Raw genomic sequence first — 20903 nt, forward strand, 5'->3', positions numbered from 1 at the left:
CTTTTTTTCTTCTTTCCTGATTCTAAAAGTAGTGTGTAATCAATAAGGAAAATGTGGAAATACTAGAACATGTAAAGAAGGATTTAGTAAAACCGTCAATAATTGCATCACCCAAAGATAATATCTCAGTGATTTATTTTAGATGCATATAAAAGATAATATTTTCAATATTTTTACTTCCCCTAAGATTATTTTTTGGGATAATCTTTTTCATATAACATGTGGTATATATGGTTTGCATCTCCTTTTTCATTTAATATCATGATCATGTTTTCATGTTATTAAATATTATTTGAACATGTAGAAAATATAAGCCAAAGAAAGAAAAAGCTTATGTATAATCTTGCTACATCAAAGTAGCCACTGTTAACATTTTGGAAAATATTCTTCAATCTTTTTTATATAGTGCATGTGTGCATGCACACACACACACAATATGTATTCATGTGGTTTCCTTTTTCTTTTAAATATATTTTGAATGTTTTCCATGTAATTTAATATTTTCCTAAATATTTTTAGTCTGGATGCAGTGGCTCACACCTGTAATCCCAGTGCTTTGGGAGGCTGAGGCAGGAGGATCACTTGAGGTCAGGAGTTCAAGACCAGCCTGGGCAATACAGCAAGACCCCATCTCTACAAAAAATTTAAAAATGAGCCAGACGTGATGGCACACACTTGTGGTCCTAGCTAATTGGGAGACTGAAGTGAGAGGATCACCTGAACCCAGGAGTTCAAGGTTGCAGTGAGCTATGATCGTGCCGCTGCATTCCAGCCTGGGCAATACAGCAAGACCCTGTCTCTAAAAAAGAAAAAAATAATTATTTTCCTTCACTCACTGGATGTTTTTTTGAATCCCTTTCATGGGATTTCATGTTGGAAGCTTCAGTAATGAAAGAACAGTACCTATAAAAAATTTGCCTGTATATGTGCAGGTTTTTATTGACATAGAGTCTCACTACTAGAAGTTTTATTTTCCTGTCATTCTCAAAAGTTACAACAGGGACAAGTGTATATGGGTGGCCTCAGAGCAGTAGTGGCATTGTTCTAAATAGTGTTTATAGGTGCCTCATGTCACAGATACTTTATTTTCTGTTTAGATTGAAGGACGTGTTCTACCAATGGAAAGAATTAACTTAAGAAATACTTCATTTATCACATCTCAGGAACTAAACTGGATTAAGGAAATAACCAGAGACCTTTCCATCCTGACGGTAAGTGATTTTTGAAGCAGTAAAGAGAGGACCTTTATTCCCAAGAGTGTGGAAATTAGGAAGCAGAAATGATCTAGTGTCCTCTTTTTGAGAGAAAGTACCGACTGATTTCCCATTCTGAATTATCTGCTAAACAGGGGTCCTTCAAACAGAGCAGTTGGTGAGCTGTTGGGGATGAGCCATTTGCCACCCCTCAGACTTAGGAAAAGGGGAAGGTGGCAGGATAGTCCCTGTGGCGCCAGCCTGCTACCCCAGTCCCCTTTCCTTTTTCCTTTCTCTTTCTCTGAGGGTTTCTGGAGGGTGTTTTTATCCATGAAGGAAGTCAAATTAAATTAAAGCAGTACTCCACCTAGGTAACTAATACACGAGCTATTTGTATCAAAGAGCAAAATGGTATATAATTACTTCCGAAGGTTTTTGACCGACCTAGTCTTTGTGGCCGTTTATAAATACATCTGGTTTTAAAAATGTTTTATTGAAATATATATTTAAAGAAAAATCATACTTATAAATGTGTAATTTGGTGAATTTTTACAAATTAAATAGACTTGTGTAATCAACTCCCAGAGTTAAGAAACAGAACTTTACCAGCACTCCAGAAGCCTGCCTGTATTCTCCTACCTACTCCCTACCCCCTACCTCCACACACACCAAGAGTATCCACTGCCCTGACTTCCCACAGCATAGATTTGTTTCAACAGTTTCTGTACTTTATACATGCACGGAGTCATAGAGTGTATGTTCTTTTATGTCTGGCTCATTTTCTTCAACCTGGTATCGGTGGGTTTCAACCATATTGTTACGTGTGGTTGTAGATCTTTCATTCTCGCTGCCGTATAGTGTTGCATTGTGAAAATAGGCCACAATTTACTTATCTCATATATCCATGTTAATAACAGGAATTAGATAATACAGGACTCCAGCAATGGGAACAAAAAGTAATTCATTCTCTACAATAAAATCTCCTGAGTGTGCGTTTGGAATATTTAAGTTGTGAGAAGTACTAAAAGTAGCCTGTGGTTGTTCCTAGATCCCCATGCATTTCTGGGCACTTTTTTACCCAAAGAGGGCAATGGATCAGGCCCGAGAACTGGTCAACATGCTAGAGAAGATAGCTGGCCCCATCGGCATGCGTATGAGCCCCCCAGCCTGGGTTGAACTGAAGGATGACCGAATAGAGACCTATATCAGAACCATTCAATCCATGCTGGGAGTTGAGGTAATAAATTAATGTAATTTGAGTAAATGTATAGGTTGTCTGTTGTAGAATACCTGAATACTTGATTTGATGTTATCCTGGTTATCAGTCTGCTGTTGATGATGTCTGGGAACCTATGTCTTACTCACGTGCACATGAAATCCTGATTGAGAAAGTGATCTTTATGCCCGTTGGTTAATTGTGCTGCTCTCATTCTGTGTTGGCACTCTCACTTTAGTCTTTTTCGCAAGTAATGGGCTGAGAGAATAGCTGACTTAACTGTAGTTCTTTATCTATAGAACACGTTGTGCTCAGAAAGCAGCTACTTGGGCCAGGTGCCATCTTGCAAGATTCAGTACTGAGCTGTCACAGTCTGGTGTGGCTCAATATTAAAATTGCTCTGGCAGTGAACTTGGCTGCTGGCCCATTGACTCAGTCCTGGGGCCTGATCGGGAACACTGGAGCTGAGCAGGTCATGGCACTCACAGCTTGGGTATTCAGGCCTTTCAGTTCTTGTCTGTTTGTAAATAAAACAGAAGGAGAAGATTAGGGAGAGTAAAAGGCAGAGGAAAGGCTTTTGGAAGTAATTAGTTCTTGAAGACTCTGGTGAATTGAGTTGTTCTGTGAGATTAATTCTAGAATTCAGTCATTTTGACATCTTTTTGATCCACCACTCATGGTACATTATTCGTGGCAGCACACTCGTGTCTCCTTGAGGTGTTCTCTCTATAATTTCCTCCTGACTCCCTCGACCATGGCCTCTGCTTTCAAAGGAATAACCCAGCTCCCCTATTTCATGAAAGAGAACTTTTCGTGTTCCCTTTTTGAGAACCTACAGCCAACAGTTTCCTCATAGTGTGGATGTAAGTTTCATCCCTAATGTTTACCAATTTCTCTCATGTTGGTCTTGCTGTCTCTCCGTCATCTTTAGGGCATTCTGTTTTATTACTAGTTTTTTTAGGGATCCCAAACTCATGTGTCTTCAGGAGCCAGATAAGTAAAATAAATGAGTGACGTCGGCCAGGAGGGAAGTGTAATGAACTAAAGAGGGTAACCCTGTGACTAGAGATAGGAGCCAAGAATTGCCAGATGGATTTTTAATTTGCTTGGGTTTTGATAGAAGCCAAAAATCTGGATTTGTGTGTGTATGCACTTCCCTATGTTTAAATGTTAATTTAAACAAACACACTTGTGAATGAGTGTAAGGACTGAAAAAACACACGTTTACAGTGTCCAGCCCATAATAGGCTCCCAGTGTGCAGCTGTGGTCTATAAGACTTTGGAAATTCTTTGATGTAATTGCTTAATATGTGTCCTCTGAGAAGTCTTAATTAACGTAACACCAGTCTTGATTTGGAGCAGGATACTACTAATTTACCATGCATAGCGGTTTCTAGCGTAAAGGGTTAGCAACCTTGTTTTACTCGAGTGCTGCTTTTCTCTATTCAGACTTGGGAAGATCCTCTTTTTTCAATATTGGATCCCTTGAACAGAGGTAGAGGATACTGACATGAGAAGTGCTGCTGGCAATATTGTTCTCTCTTCTAACCAGAGTTAGGAGTAGCTGCCTATGGATTTGGCAGTGGTTTCATTCCATTCTGCATTTGGCTCTGAACCTTCCTGTAGTAGAGCATGCCGTGTTTCCGCAGTTAAAGTTCTGTGCTATGAATGTACTAAGTTGCTTGGTTAACTAAAGAGAGTGGTGAAAAACATTACAGGCAATTGGAAGCAACAAGTAATGTAAACTTTGCATGTTTTCATGTCTGGTCCTTTTCCAGCATCAAAAGTCTCCTAATAAATAAATCTTTGGTGATCAGGGCCAGCTGTAGGTAATATGCATGCAGAGCAGCCCCGAGCCAAACAAATGCTAATTCAGATCCAGGACCTTTTTCTAGTGGGGATGTCTACCCTTTCTTTCAGTCCCCTGTCTACCATGCAGGTCCTGTGGTTTTGCAGACTGTCCCCAATTAGAGTCCCATAGAAGTCCCCAGAGAGTTCCAGAGCCTGACTTGTGTGTATTTTGTCTCCTCAAGGGGAAGATACAGATGGTGGTTTGCATCATCGTGGGCACGCGCGATGATCTCTACGGGGCCATCAAGAAGCTGTGCTGTGTGCAGTCCCCTGTGCCCTCCCAGGTGAGTGGGAGTTGGGGCAGGAGGCACAGATGGCACCTCCCACCTCCCCTGGAAAAGAGACTTGGAAAAGGCGGACGTATGTTCAGAAAGCCTAAAATAGCTGTTAGAAGCCAGTATGTGCAGAGCCTTCTGGTGAAAGATTCCCCTGATTAGGGTAACCTGGCAGGGAACAGCTAGCTCTTCATAAACACGGCCTTCAGGCTCCCGGGGAGCAGTTTTGCTTGTTCAGAGGCTGAATCACCAGGTAGATTCACATTGTAGGGTTCTGAGGGTATAGGCTTCATTCTGAAAGGGGAAAGCTGTTTTTCCAATGGGAGTTAAAAAAAAACTTATACTCTACATGAGATCCTTTTGAAAGTTTTCATTTTTTTGGCTGTGTGTGTGTGTGTGTTGTATTTTGCCTATGTACATGCATGCTAGAAATCCTAGAATTAGAACAATTAATGCAAAAAGAATTATCTTCCAACTCGAGTTTGTTAAACAAATGTAGTGTTTGCTTTAGAATTGCTCTCGTTTGCTGGGAGGTCGATAGTGTCTTGCTTTTCCCCATCCTCTTTGGTCCCTTCATTATAGGTCATCAATGTTCGAACCATTGGTCAGCCCACCAGGCTTCGGAGCGTGGCCCAGAAAATTTTACTTCAGATTAACTGTAAATTGGGTGGCGAGCTCTGGGGAGTGGATATTCCTCTGGTGAGTGATGCTGAGATCTCTGTTTTCATTCAGTTCGACTCTCTAGAGAATCCTACCTGGCTATTATCCTAGTTTTCCTTATCTGGTTATCCTTCCTTTTTTCATTGTGTACTCAGTAGTCTAAGTGGTTCACTGCCTGTTTGGGGACAGCCCATGAGCTAAGACTGTATTTTACTTAACTTCTTTACTTTCTTTTTTTTTTCTTTTTGGAGACAGAGTGTTGCTTTGTCACCCACCCTGGCTAGAGTGCAGTGGCATCAGCCTAGCTCATAGCAACCTCAAACTCCTGGGCCCAAGTGATCCTCCTGCCTCAGCCTCCCAAGTAACACGTGCCACTGTGCCTGGCTAATTTTATCTATTTTTGGTAGAAATGGGGTCTCACTCTTGCTCAGGCTGGTCTCGAACTCCTGACCTCAAGTGATCTTCCCACTTCAGCCTCCCAGAGTGCTAGGATTACAGGCATGAGCCACCATGCCTGGCTGGTTTTGTACCATGTCTATGGCTGCTTTTGTGTTATAAAGGCAAAATTGAGTACAGGTTGATTATCCTTTATCTGAAATGCTTGGGACCAGAAGTATTTTGGAATTTTTTTGATTTTGGAATATTTGCATTATACTTACTGGTTAAGCATCCCAGATATGAAAATCTGAAATCTGAAATTCTTTAATGAGCATTTCCTTTGAGCATCATGTTGGCACTCAAAAAGTTTCAGACCTTGGAAGATTTTGGATTTTCGGATATGAGATGCTCAACCTATGGTTCCTACAGAGACCATATGGCTCACAAAGCCTAAGATTTTTACTTTTTAGTCCTTTTCCAGAAAAACTTCATTGATCCCTGGTCTAGATCTCTGACTGTCTTCATCCTGTTTAAAAAAATGCCAAGTTGATTGCATCTTTTTCTTTCCCAGAACTTATTTTCGTATGTAAACAGTAGGGCTTACGATAATAATTAAAAATGGAGTGATGGATTGCTTGAGTTTGGGGTTTGCTTTTTTGTTTTCTAACCTAGAAACAATTAATGGTGATCGGGATGGATGTGTACCACGACCCCAGCAGAGGCATGCGCTCCGTGGTTGGCTTCGTTGCAAGCATCAATCTGTAAGTACTACCGACAGTGCCATTGTGTTTGGTTGCCTCATTTTGATGCCTAGTTTTATTATTACTCCAGTAAATATTTTTGAGTATTATATATATGGTATAAAGAGTTCTAAACCCCTTCCTCCTCTGTCTTCGTATGATGTTGGTTTATGCAACCTGTTTACCAAACGTGTCACAGGTGTAAACTTGCTTCCCAGTTGCATTGTAACCTCCTTCAAGGATGGGGGCTGTCTTGTTGTTGGCTTTTTCCCCCAGGACATGAAGTGTTTTTTTTGTTTGTTCTGATTGTAAAAATAAGGCATGTAAATATCTGCAGAAGTTTAGTAAGTAAAAGTTCCTCATGGCTTACCTTTTATTAACCACCACCAAAGGTTTGATGGGTATATACTCTCAGGTTCTCTTGTATGCATATTAATGCATACGTATGATACATATCTGATGTATACACACATATATATTTATTGTACAAGTGGGATATTACTAGGCATATTGTTCCTCAGCTTGTTATATGTACTTAAACTGTATATTTTGGACATTTTCGCATGTCAGTACAAATAAATCTCAACCAATTCTTGTTATCTGCTGCACAGAATTTATTGTATGCCATATCAGTATTTATTTAACTAGTTCTCTGTTGGTGGATATCTAGGTTATTAAATTCTTTTATTGGAGTGGTTTTATAGCAATATCCACAATTTATATGTATATTTTTGCATTGTATATATGGCTTAAATATATCTTTTCCCCACATCGCTGTTTGTTCTTACATATACCATAAATGCATTTACTAGACATGTGTTGTTACACTGATTCATAGAGAAACCTGTGTGTGCTGCCATCCAGACCACAGGCCTTCCTCTGTGCATGTGTGTTCATCTTCCTCTCTCTGTCTCTCTCTCTACTGACTCCTGCCCCAGCACCCTCACAAAATGGTATTCCCGAGTGGTGTTCCAGATGCCTCATCAGGAGATTGTGGATAGCCTGAAGCTCTGCCTGGTGGGCTCCTTAAAGAAGTTTTATGAGGTGAGGAGAACAGAAATTCTGGGTTTTTAAGGACGACCTACACGAACGCTCTAACAGGAAGTGCGATGTAGCGGGAAGGGTCCCAAATCAAAGGTAAGTCCCTTATGTAGTCACAGCTGAACAACAGCTCATGGTTATTCTTTTCAGGCTTCTATATGTACAGGTCAGCTCAAAGAGCTAGATGCTTTGATTTGGTTTGGTAAGTAATAATTATTTTCCAAGTCATCAGCCTAATGCCTGTAGACATAATCCTCATGCCCTTATCAGGGAAGTTGGGGGTAAATTTCAGCAATTAAAGTAGCTCATGAATTTACTCAACTTTTTATGACTGTCATTAGGCATTGGCTCTTTTCATTTTGGTTCAAGACAAAATGCCTCCCTCTGAATCACTCCTAGAACTCCAAAGAATGCTACTCATGGAGAATTGCTGTCATTAAGCTGATACTGGGTCTGGAACTGTGAGCAGGCAAGGTACTGACTTTTGCCTTGGCCAGTACATCAAAGGAAGCGCTAATAAGTGGCTTTCATTTCTTAGGGTCAGGGTTAGACCCTAACCTTTGCATAGAGGTTAAACAGCAAGAACTTTAATAATTTCACATGATTGAAGTCGGTCTCTAGCACTCCACCTTGTCTCTTTATAGAATGTTTCCTACAGTGTCCTGCAAGTATTAGTAGTTCAATACTATTCAGGTATTAGTGTGTTAAAAAAAAAGTTGAATTTTTATCTCCGTGAAGGTCTGTATGTTGTGTTGCTTTGTCACCAACTTTTGTAGACTTTCCTTTTTCTTTTTGTTGTTGTTATTGTTTTCCTTCGAAGTTTGATCTGTCTTCCAAAACCTAGCTGTGAAGCCCTTCCCATTTTCCCTGACTGTTCCCTCCCTTAGCTAGAATTATTTGTGTTCTTTGCCCAAGCCTCTTTGTTTATAGTCTGTGAAGTGGTAGGAAATCCTGCCTTGTATTAGTATTTGTGTCCTTATTTCCCTCTCCTACTGGGTTATAAATTACTTGAACACTGTTTGGTTATTGATGGCTGTGTAACAAATTACCCTAAAACTCAGTGGCATACAATGAGCGTGGATGATGTTCACAGTCACGAACTTGGGTAGGGCGCAGTGGGCTCCAGTTCTTCCCCATGTGGGCCTCAGCATATGATCTTTCCACACGAGCCGTTTGGCTTCTTCACGGCCTGGTGGGTGGATTTGAAGCCTGAGTGTCCTATGAGACTCAGAGAGCCAGATGGAAGTCATGTTGACTCCTTTATGCCTGAGCTGTGGAAGTCATGCAGTATAACTTCTGCTGCATCCTCGTTGTCAAGATAGTCACAAAGTCCCACCAGGTTCAAGGGGGAGGGAAGTAGATTCCACCTCTTAATCCAGGGGTGGCAAGGTTCAGGAAGAGCATGTGGGACTGGAAATACTACTGTGGCTATTTTTGGAAATCACAGTCTTCCTTACAGTGCCTCGCACATAGCTGATACTCTTTTGGGTGAATTCCACTGAATTTCTACTGGGTTCCCCACCCGTTCTAGTGCCATGACTCCATTCTAAGTGAAATAAAAGTTTGTTTTGTTTTTTGTTTCTTTATCTGAACTACGAACTGTTAAGTGATAGTTATTAAACCCTATTGAACCAGATCAAAGAGAAAATAAATATATGTTTATTCTAAATAAACGTAAAATAAAACTAGCTCATCTATTCTCTGAATCAAAGGGTTTCATTTGACTCAAGTCCTCACTATTGTCATCGTCCTGTACCAGCTTTTGCCATTTCCCCAGCGGTTCTGCACCTGGTGGAAGGAATCTTCACATTTAACTATTTTGATTGTATCTCTCCCAGAAAGTCTTCTGTTTCCTCGGCAGTCTCAACACACACTTACTCGTGGGTTTTGCAGGTTCTGACCATATCTAGACTCCCAGTTTTATCTTCCCTTGGGAGTGACAGTAGCTACCAGAAGTTCCAACACCTCCAAATAGTTACCTTCTTCAACCCCATTTAAGGTCAGTGCTTGCTAGCGCAAAGCCCATCTTTTCCATTTTGACTCTTTTATTTGTCTTCTGGGCTTGTGTTCAGTAATAAAATTTCTCCAAATATCCTTCTTCTTTTCCTTGAATAGTTGATTTCTCTCTTCTCCTTTTCCTGTAACCAGACTTTTCTTTGATGAATATACTTTTCTTAAAAGCATCTCAGATTGTGACTACTCTTATATCTGAGAGCCAGGCATCTGGGTCTTCCCCTCCTTACAGCCAGTTGAATCTTCATGTGTTGCTTTACTACCAGCCTCTTCTTTTTTGGAGCATACAGTATATATTCAAGTCATGACATAACTGTTTACTGAGCAATTATTATGTACCAGACACTGTTTTAGAGACCTGAAAAACAGCAATGAACAAAACAGATGAGGCCCTAGCCCTCATGGGGCTCACATTCTATTGGGGAAGATTGTTTTCTTGTTTATGTAGTTGTCTGTATATTATATAGCAATATTGTAAGAATGAGATTCTAAAATAACAAGTGTAGTGGCCAGGAGCGGTGGCTCATGCCTGTAATCCTAGCAATTTAGGAGGCTGAGGCAGGAGGATCGCCTGAGGTCAGGAGTTCAAGATCAGCCTGAGCAACATAGGGAGAGCCCATCTCTACCAAAAATAGAAAAAATTAGCTGAGTGTCGTGGCGCACACCTATAGTTGTAGCTACTTGGGACGCTGAGTTAGGAAGATCACTTGAGCCCAGGAATTTGATGTTGCGGTGAGTTATGATGCTGCTGCCCTTACGCCTGAGTGATAAAACGAGACCCTGTCTCCAAAAAATAAATAAATAAATGAAGCGAAGAGTGTAGATTTTTTTTTTTTAATGTTTGGTAGATTTAAAAAGTGAAAGGGTAAGAGAAGTGACTAGGTTGTTATTTTAGAGTAGATAGTCATGGAAGGTCTTATTTAAATAGGTGACATTTAAGCTGAGATTTGAATGGCAAGAAGGAGCCAGCCATGTGAAGAGAGACACTCAGGCCGAGGGATGGCTGTCAGCTTAATGGCTTTCAGGTAGGCATTAGCCTGGTGTGGTGTGTCCAAGGGACTGGCAGAAGGCCAGGATGGCTGGAGTCTAGTAAACAAGGGGAAATGGTCAGATTGTGTCAGCCTCTCTGAACTTGGATCTTATTCTGCTTTGGGGTTCAGGCAAGAGATGGTAGTTCAGATGAAGAGAGACGGAAACAAAAGTATGGATTTTGGGGGTCTGTTTTTGAGGTAAGGGTGCCAGTACTTCCTGGTGGTACAGATGTGAGTGGGAGAAGAATGTAAGAGAACAAAGGATAATTTCTCAATGTTTGGGTTGAACAACTGCCCGGTTTTCTGAGAAAAGAGAAGACTGAGAAAGAATATCAACAGTTTGTGTTTTGATTTTGCTGAGTTTGGTATGCTTAGTTGACATCTGTGTAGAGCCATGACGTAGGTCGGAGAGGAATTCTGGGGCCGTCGGCTCTTAGGTGGTGTTTAGAGCCTTTGGTATGGAAGCTCCACCCAGAGAGAATATGGAGAGAAAGACGAGGCAGCCCGGGACCCAGGCCCTTAGCTCTTTAGAGGTGGAACAGACCAGGAAGAACCTGCAGGTAGGAGCAGCAGGAAAGAGGAGCGGGTGAGGAGGAAGAAAATCAAGGAGCCCATGGTCTCGCAGGAGGCAGCGGGAGGAAGTGTTGTAAAGGGGCAGGCTCGCTCTTACGGATACTGGAGTTTAGTCTAGATAAGATGGTCTGAGGAAAGTAACTGTCGCATTTGTCAGCGTGGAGAGGGAGATCTTGGGGATGGAATCCTGAGTAGTAGGTTAAGACAAATCATGAGATAGCAATACTTAGATTATTTATGTTCTTTAAAAAATAATTTTTTATTTTCATCAAAAGAGGTGTATTTATATATACTGTATATAATTTTAATTATTTAACTAATTATTTTGAAGAGACAGGGGCTCGCCCTGTTGCCCAGACTGGAGTGCAGTAGTGTGATCACAACTCACTATAACTTCAAACTCCTAGGCCCAAACCAAGCCATCTTTCCACTCAGCCTCCCTTGCAGCTAGGACTACAGGCGCACGACACCACGCCTGACTAATTTTTAAATTTTTGTAGAGACGGGGTCTCACTATGTCTCCCAGGCTGGTCTCGAACTTCTGGTCTCAAGCTCTCCTGCCTGGGCCTCCCAAAGTGCTGGGATTATAGCCATGAGCCACTACACCTGGCCTACTGTATATAGTTTTAAATATCAAATGTAGTCATGCGTCACTTAACAGTGGGGATGCATTCTAAGAAATGCATTGTTAGGTGATTTTTGTCATTGTGTGAACATAACAGATTGTACTTACACAAAACTATATAGTATTGCCTGTTGCTACAAACCTGTGTGGTGTGTTACTGCACTGAATACTGTAAACAGTTTTAACAGAATGGTAAATATTCGTGTATCTGAACATATCTAAACATAGAATAGGTACAGTAAAAATATGGTAGTATAATCTTATGGGGCCATTGTTGTATATATATTCCATCATTAACTGAATTGTCCTCATGTGGTTTATAACGGTAGTATAGTATCTGGATTAGATTAGTTTGTTAGAGCTGCCGTAGTTGGCAGGCTTAAGCAAGAGAAATTTATTTTCTTACATTTCTGGAGGCTAGAAATCTGAAATCAAGGTGTCAGCAAGGCCATGTTTCCTCTGAAGGATCCAAAAAGAGTCCTCCTTTGTCTCTTCCTGTCTTCTGTTGGTGGCCAGCAACCCTTGACATTCTTTGGCTTGCAGCTGTATCATTGTGATCTCGATAGCTGTGGTCACATAACCTTCTTTTCCTGTGTCTGTGTCTCTGCTATGTCTCTGCAGCTCTCTCTTCCTGGAAGGTCTCCAGTCATTGGATTTAGGGGCCACCTAATCCAGCCTGACCTCTTACTAACTTGATTAGATCTGCAAAGACTCTTTCCAAATAAGGTCACATTAACAGGTACTGGAGATTAGGACTTGAACATAACTTTTTGGAGGATACAATTTAACCCACAACAGTATCAAAAATCATGTAACGAAAAATAGGTTTACCAACCTACTCCTTCCCACCCTCCATGTTCAGCAACCTAGAAACAACAACTTGCACCCACTTTGGTTTTTTTCTTCTGGCATATATCTCCATAACCCCAAATAATGTAGTTTTTTCTCTTTCTTTTTGAGGCATTAGCTGTTGTCTTCCTGCTATGGAAAATGAGGATTTAGGTCTGTCACAGATCGGCACCATCACCACCCGATCCCCTACCTCAAGTCACCTGATATAGCTATTAATATATTACAAAGTCAGGTTAAATCTTTTTTTAGAGTTTATAGTATTATTACAGCTGAGTCACATAATATATTATGATTCTAATCTCTTTCTTTCACAACTTCTTGGGGTTTTTTTTTTTTTTTCTGGAGTCATTAATTGCCTTGTTTTTTCTTTCCTTAGTATTCTGTATATTTATCACTCAAATTTACCTGGAGCCAGGCATGGTGGCACGTACCTGTAGTCCCAGCTATTCAGGAGGCTGAGGGGGAAGGATCACTTGAGCCCGGGAGCTCAAGACCAGCCTGGGTGATATAGCAACCCTTTCTTTAAAAAAAAAAAAAATTTTTCAACTAGAGACCTTTAAAATTTTTCTTACTAACTTCAAACAAACCTATGATCTGTAGCTTTCTTTTTTTGGCAGTCTCCTTGCTAGAACCCCGCATCATCCTGTAGCAATCTAGCCTGAATGCTCACCAGGCCCTGTGCTAATCTGTTGGCCTGGGGTTCCCCTTCAGCAGCTGGGAAATTACTCTGGCCTCTCTTTGGTGTTAGATGTCTTTACCTCTCTTGGTTTATTTCACTGTTCATTTCATTGTTTCTGAATGACTCTTCTAGTAGCTTCTCCACAAAATTTTGAGAATTTTAGATGCCTAAAAATATCTTTACCCACCCGTTTGATTGACAGAATTCTGGCAGTCATTTTTGTTCAGAATTTTGAAGGCCTTTTGCTTCATTGTCTTCTAGATTTTGATATTACTGACAAGTCTCCACTTATTTCTAATTTTTTGTGTATGACCTTCTTCCCCTTCTATTTGTTTCCTTCCATTTGTCCCCGGCACCCTGAAATGTCATGATGTGGCCTGGTGTGGGCGTGTCTCACTGATTGGCTGAGTGTTTACCAGGCCCTTTCAGTCTGGAAATCAACCTGCAGTTCCACAAAACTTTCTTCTGTTTCTCTGATTTTTTTCCTCATCCATTTCTACGTGCTTTATCTGGCCTTCTAGATTTAAATCTCCTAATATTTAATCTTTTATTTACTATTTTTCATATCTTTTTCTCATTCTGGTTTCTTGGTGATTTCCTTAACTTTATTTTCCCTACTAGTGAATGTTAATTTCAGAGATTTTGTTGTTGTGGGCGTTTAGGGGCCAACAGTGAAGTTAAAGGGAACAGTCCCCCAAATTGCCCTCACTTCTGACACTGCAAGTTTGGAGAGTTCCCAAAGTCACGCTCAGTTTTGAGAATCCACAGTGAGGACTCTCAGAACCCACCGAAAGCTTTTATACTCACGGTTGGGGTTTGCTGTGGGGAAAGGATACAAATTAAAATCAGCCAAGAGAAGAAGTGGACAGGCGGAGTCCAGAAGTACCGTACGTGGCACTTGCGTCGTCCGCTCCCCGTGGAGTCAGGATGCGTTAGTTTCCTGGCACTGATGGGTGCTGACGTGCCAGCCAGCCGTGCTCACCCAGCCTCGCGTCCAGGGGCGCCACCGCATGGGCACGAAGGATTGACTGACTGCCCCTGTGGTTGATCTGCGACCCCCTGGCGTTCCCCGAAGCCCCCACCGTAAATCACATTGTTTGTGTCTAGCTGGCCCAAGCCCCCCAAGCACACAAAGGTCTTCTGGGTTACCTCCCAGAAGCCAAGGGCAAAGGCCAGACCTCTCTTGGGGTCAGGTGACTTCATCATACAGCCCACCTCCTGGGCTTGCCTGGGGCTCTCCCACAGCACAGCAGTCACGTGTGTCTGGAAATCTGTGTGTCGTGTAGCATTCGTATGACAGACAGAGCAGTGGTGTCGTCGTGAATATGCCAGTGTGGGGTAGGGATGGATTTGAAGAAACAGCTAATCTGCCCTGTAAAGCCATTAGATACATTTTCAAATTTTTGTACTAATTCGATTATTCTTTTCACTCTTTCTTTACTGCCACTTGTACCTTGTGATAAACGTGTGCAGAACTCTGGCACAGAAGTTAGCTGCTGGTCGGCTGCATTGCTTCTTCCCCAGGCAGTCATTTTTCCATCGGCATGACGTCCTGGAGAGGCTTTAACCTGATTTCCCAGCACAGCTGAGTATCAGTGGCAGTACTGTCATAAGCCTTGTCTGTGTGAGTAGGCTGACTCTTACCAGCACGATCAGTGTTACTTCGTGTCACAGTTTGATAGGACATGTAACCTGAAGTATAAGAATCAAAAGATGCTGGCACATTACTAGAGTCCTCTTCAGTCGTGAGTAAGTGGTCCAGTTTGTCATCATACTGTACGACTGCAGTGTCTCCCAGAGCTGTGCCGTGTAGGATTGTAGCTTCCATTTGACATTGTCAGGTTTCAAAAGCAGGTGGTCTCAGCAGCATGGCTTTGTCCCTCCAGGCGTCTGGTTTGGTTGAATAGACAGTATCATCTCTTGCTCTAAGCCTCTCCCGAGGCACCCGTATAGTATTGGATTGCTCTGGTTGTATAACCATTTATCCTTTCCTCTACCCTCAGCTGCCATTCTTATTCTTCCTTCTCTACACTTATATTCAAACCTTTCTACCTCTGGAAGGGATTTTAGGTTTGGCCACTGTGCTGGTCTAGATTCTGGCAGGATTACAAGTCTAGTCGTTATCTCCCCCTCAGTCCGCACCCGTCACACAGGGTAGAGTTATGTAGGCACAGAACTAGTGGGCTGTCTTGACCACTAGGCAATACAGCTGTCTTCCCTGTGAATCCCGGTTCTGCCAGATGGCTTGAAGGTATAATCTACCCCATCAGGCCCTTAGGAACTCTAACATAACGGTCTAAAAGCATAGTTAGTAGTTTCTTGCTAGGGATTGTTATGGCTTTAATGGTGTCCCTAAGAAGATGAAGCCCTAACCCTCAGTACCTGTGAATGTAACCTTATTTGGAAATAGGGTCTTTGCAGATGATCAAGTTAAAATGAGGTTATTAGAGTGGGCCGTGCTCCAATACGACTGTGTCCTTATGAAAAGAGGAAATTCGGACACAGACACACGCAGGGAAGATAATGTGAAGACGGGGAAAAACCGTCTACAAGCCGAGGCCGCCTGAGGCCTCCAGAAGCTAGGAGGGAGCCATGAACAGATTCTCCCTCATGTCCCTCAGAAGGAGCCGTGCTGCCAACGCCGTGACTGTGGATTCCTAGCCTCCAGAACGGTGAGACAGTAAGTTTCTGCTGTTCAAGCCAGCGCTTGTTACTGCGGCTCTAGCAAACTCATACAGGGACCATTCCAGCCTCTGGCACCTGCGGTGTGGCCCTGGTCCCAGGACCACGGCATCAGGTAGAAAAAAAGAATGTTGAAGTCATCTGGGGGAAGAAGAACAAAGTATAGTTGTACCAGCATCCTCCTCCATGGGAGGAATTACTAATATATAGTCGTGTCGAGTGTGAGCACACACTCATGAGAGTGTGTAAGCCGACCCTTCACGTTTTTCCTCCCTTCATTTTAGAGCACAAAGGTTTCAAGCGCCCATTCTAATTCTCTCTTAAGCCATTACTGTGAGGATGAAAGTGTGTTCTTTGGTTTGAAGAAACGTCCAAATTGGTGGAGTATCCTCTGTCTTAGTCCATTTATAGTATTTTGGGGTTTTTTCTTTTTAAAAATTAAATCTCTGTATTGTTCCAATTTTAGTATATATGCTGCCGAAGCGAGCACACATTTATAGTATTTTGAGCATTTGCATGTACCAGCAGGTGTGCAAAGCCCAGTCTGTAATAAGTTGTCTGCCCCTGTCAGGAGCTGTTGCAGACTCCTGGGGCTGCCGTGGTCGGTTTGACTTGCCAGCCAGATACAGAGCCTTCCCCCTGGGGAATCTGCCCCGTAGCCATCTGCACTCTCTTGTTGGCAGACAGAAAAGTTCCTATTGGCAGTTTGTGCTTCAAAGGGTACAAGAGGAACTTTCAATTCAGCCCATGTGTTCATGGCTGCAGCTCCCCAAAGTCCACTCACGTCACGGAGCTGCGTGGCCACCTCAAGTGAGCACACTTGGATGCCCACTCCTTGCTTCCAGTCCCCTTCCCACCCTGGAAGGAGGGTCTCCTGATGAGCGCCAGCCTGCTTTTTTTTTAATTGAGGTCAAATAAAATAACATATAATTAACCATTTTAAAATATACAATTCAAGCATACTTAGTATATATACAATACTATGCAACTACCAGCTCTCTCTAGTTTAAAAACATTTTCAGCACCCCAAAAAAAACACCCTATACTGATTAAATAATTATTCCTTATTCACCTCTCCTCCTACTTTTTTTTTTAGAGACAGTCTCACTCTGTAGCCCAGGCTATAGAGTGCAGTGGCATCATCATAGCTCACAGCAACCTCAGACTCCTGGGCTCAAGCGATCCTCCTGCCTCAGCCTCCTGAGTAGCAGGGACTACAGGCGTGCGCCACCACACCCAGCTAATTTTTCTATTTTTGTAGCAATGGGGTCTCACTCTTGCTCAGGCTGGTCTTGAATTCCTCAGCTCAAGCAATCCTTCTGCCTTGGCCTCCCAGAGTGCTAATTGAAGCATTTGACACCCATTCATGATTTTAAAAGATACCCATTCGTGATTAAGGAAACAAAAAAAAACTCTCAGCAAACTGAGAATAGAAGGGAATATCAACTTGATAAAAAAAATTTATAAAACACCTACAACTAACATCATAATTGTGAGAAATTAGATGAATTTCCCCCTAAGATTGGGAGCAAGACAGAGATGGCCTTTCCCACCACTTCTATTCAACTTTGTACTGGAAGTCCTGGCTAATGCAATAAGAAAAGGAAAGTAAAGGTATACAGATTGGGAAGGAGGAAAGAAAATTGTCTTTGTTTGCAGATAGTATGATTGTATACGTAGAAAATCCCAAGGAATCAACAACAACTCCAAAAACCCCTACAGGATCTCATAAGCAAGAATCGCAAGGTTGCAGGATACCAGGTTCATATACAAAAGTCAGTGCTTAAAACAAGTCAGCTCCTTTCCTGTGCACCAGCAATGAACAATTGGGATTTTAAATTAAAAACAATAACCTTTGTATTAGCACAAAAATGGAATATTTAAGTTTAAATCTGATAAATTAATCTACATGTGGAAAACTAAAAACTGATGAAAAAATCAAAGACCATCTAAATAGATGGAGAAACATTCCATGTTCATTGATAGGAAGACTCAATATCATTAAGATGTCATTTCTTCCCAACTGTGATTGCTAGATTCAATGCCATCCTAATCAAAATCCCAGCAAGTTATGTTGTGGATATCAGCAAATGGATTCGAAGGTTTGTATGGAGAGGCAAAAGACAGGTTAGTCAGTACAATACTGCAGAGGACTGATGCTACCCAACTTAAAGACATAAGTGTAAAACTGTGTAATCAAGATCATGTGGCACTGAGGAAAGAACAGGCAAACAGATCAGTGGAACGGAATGGAGAGCCCCAAAATAGACCCATACAAACATGGTCCAGTGATGTTTGATAAAGGAGCAAAGGCAATTCAATGGAAAAACAACAGTCTTTTTGGCTGGGTTCAGTAGCTCACACCTGTAATCCTGCCACTTTGGGAGGGTCCCTTAAGGCCAGGAGTTCAAAACCACCCTGAGCAATAGTGAGACCCTATCTTTACAAACCTTTAAAAAATAGTTGGGTGTGGTGGCAAGTGCCCGTAATCCCAGGTCCTCGGGAGGCTGAGGTAGGAGGATGTTGAGCCCAGGGGATCAAGGTTGCACTGCTCAATGACCACACCTGTGAATAGCCACTACCTGCCAGCCTGGGCAACATAGTGAGACCCCATCTTTAAAAGAAAAAAGTTTTTTTAAAAAGTTAAACATAGATTTACCATATGACCCAGGAATTCTAGTCCTACGTTTGTAGTCAAGGGAGTTGAAAACATACATGTCCACACAAAAGCTTATACACAAATGTTTCTAGCAGCATTATTCATAATGGCCAAAAATGGAAATAATCCAAATGTGCAAGAACTGATAAGTGGACGAAATGTGATACATCCATGAAATGGAATATTATTCTGCAATAAAAGGGAGTGGAGGACTGAGATGCTGCAACATGGATGAACCATGAAAACATTATGCTCAGTGAAGTTACCTGGACACAGAGATTTTATTTGTCCAGTATAAGCCAACCCACAGAGACAGAAAGTGTGTTAGTGGGTTCTAGGAGTTGGTGGGGAGGGGCCAATGGAAAGTGGCTGCTACTGGGTATGGGATTACCTTTTGGGGTGATGAATGTGTTCTAAAATTAGATAGTGGTGATGGTTTCGCAATTCTAAAATATAAAAACCTTTGAATTGTGTAGTTTAAAAGAGTGAGTTTTATGATATATCAAATTATATCTCAGTAAAGCTGTTTAAAATAAAAGGTACTCCTCAACCTCATAGGCTTGTAGCCACTGTTGTGGAAGCGGCAAACCTGTCAGAGGAAAAACACCTTCTGGTGCCTGGCTGATTGCCCCGGGCCCGTCCCTCCTGCTCGGATGCTGGGCCGTGTCTAAAGCCTTCACCTAGATGTTTTTACATTGTGTCCAGCTTTTCCAGTTGTCCTGAGGTGCAGAGTTTCTCAGAATTCCTGGTCCACCGCCTGGAGCCTCCCAAACAATCTTAAATTCACAAGTGATACCTGGATTTAATATCTGTATTTAGGTTTATATCTCTGGTCCAACAGTTCTTAAAATTTTTGGTGTAAGAATGCTTTTATGTTCTTACATATTATTGAGGTGTTCCCCCAAGAGTTTTCATTTATATGGGCATATATCTGTCAATAATTACCGTATTAAAAGTTTAATTTTTCAGTGTTTGTTAATTTACTTAAAAATAATAAACTGGGCCAGGCACAGTGACTCATGTTTGTAATCTCAACACTTTGGGAAGCCAAGGCAGGGGGATCACTTGAGCCAGGAATTTGAGACCAGCCTGGGCAACATAGTAAGACCCTGTCTCTGTAATAACTTAAACAATTATCTGGGTGTGGTGGGCACACTCAGGTAGTCCCAGCTTACTCAGGAGGCTGAGGTGGGAGGATCACTTGAGCCTAAGAGTTCGAGGCTGCAGTGAGCTATGATTGGGCTATGGCACTCCAGCCTGGGTGGCATAGTGAGAGCCTGTCTCTAACAAAAATAAATAATAATAAACTCAGTACATGTTAACATAAACAGCATTTTTAACTAAAGATAACTACTTCCAAAAGGTTTAGTGAGAATAGTGCCATTGTTTTACATTTTTGCAAATGGCTTTAATGTCTGGGCTAGTAAAAGTTGGATAAATATTCTTCTATATTTTAGTCTTAACGACATTGCACACATTTACTCTCTGGAAAATTCAATTTTACATTTGTGAGAGAATGAAAGTGAAAAAGACAAGTAAGGTATTAGTAGTATTATGAAAATAATTTTGACTTTGTGGACTTCGGAAAATGTATCAGGGACTCCGTGGGGGCAGGCGGCAGGAGAGGTTTCTGCAGGGCACGCGCTGGGAATCACCGCTGGAGCCCGTGCAGGGCAGCCCGGCTCCCAGACCACGTGCCGGCTGTGTACTCGGCCTCTGCTCGGAAGTCTCATGGCTACTGAAACCTAATCTGTGATCTGAGCGGCAGCGTTTCCTTCCACACAGATGTGAGAGTCAAAACAAGCTGCGCTCTGGACATCTGCCTGTGTTCTCCCTGTCACCGGATGCCGGAGCGTTAGGGATGTTGGGCCGGGCCCTGGTTAGCTCCACCCCTGCTGCTGCTGCCTAGCGCCGGGCCAGTTCTTACTAGTGTTTGACCCCAGAGCAGAGAGGGAGTGGGCCAAGGTGTCGCCTTTGGAATTAGAAGTCCAGGCACCTGTGGGACGTGTGAGACTGGGCCTTTCTGCTTTTCACTTCCAACTTCACTTCCCTTTTCTCAGCAGAATTGGGAGGAGGTTGGGGTGGAGAGTTACCTTGAGCAAGTGATGATTGTTTTGTGCGATCTTCCAGACGTCAGCCTGCCCTTCCTGCACCCACCACTGCCCATAGCTTGTCTGGCCTCTTGGACGTGGTAGTGTCTCAGCGCTCAGGCCCCCTCTTCCTCCTGCCCCCACCCACTCCTGGCATCAGCGCCTGGGAGGCTTCAGAGGCCCACTGGTCACCCGTGAAGGCTCCTCTCTCTGGAGGTCATTTCAGGGCTTTCTTGCATCTGCTGGTCTTCAGAAGTCCCACGAATATCTGTGGTTTCTATATTATTTTGATTTTTCTGGTGGTACCATGGGAATGAAGGTTTTCTGTATCTTTTGACATCCTAA

General features: G+C 42.3%; 1 protein-coding gene across 2 annotated transcripts in view; it reads left to right on the top strand.

Moving 5' to 3' along the window:
• PIWIL2 (piwi like RNA-mediated gene silencing 2) overlaps positions 1 to 20903 on the top strand; it is a 42551-nt gene that overhangs the window by 16097 nt on the left and 5551 nt on the right. For both annotated transcript variants that reach the window (XM_045535431.1, XM_045535433.1), the window contains exons 14-19: positions 1098 to 1211; positions 2242 to 2430; positions 4443 to 4544; positions 5118 to 5234; positions 6246 to 6334; positions 7252 to 7357. In XM_045535431.1, the coding sequence (XP_045391387.1) occupies positions 1098 to 1211; positions 2242 to 2430; positions 4443 to 4544; positions 5118 to 5234; positions 6246 to 6334; positions 7252 to 7357 (717 nt within the window). The remainder of the gene's footprint in view (positions 1 to 1097; positions 1212 to 2241; positions 2431 to 4442; positions 4545 to 5117; positions 5235 to 6245; positions 6335 to 7251; positions 7358 to 20903) is intronic.

Source organism: Lemur catta, chromosome 22 (assembly GCF_020740605.2).
Source record: "Lemur catta isolate mLemCat1 chromosome 22, mLemCat1.pri, whole genome shotgun sequence".
Lineage (NCBI taxonomy): Eukaryota > Metazoa > Chordata > Mammalia > Primates > Lemuridae > Lemur > Lemur catta.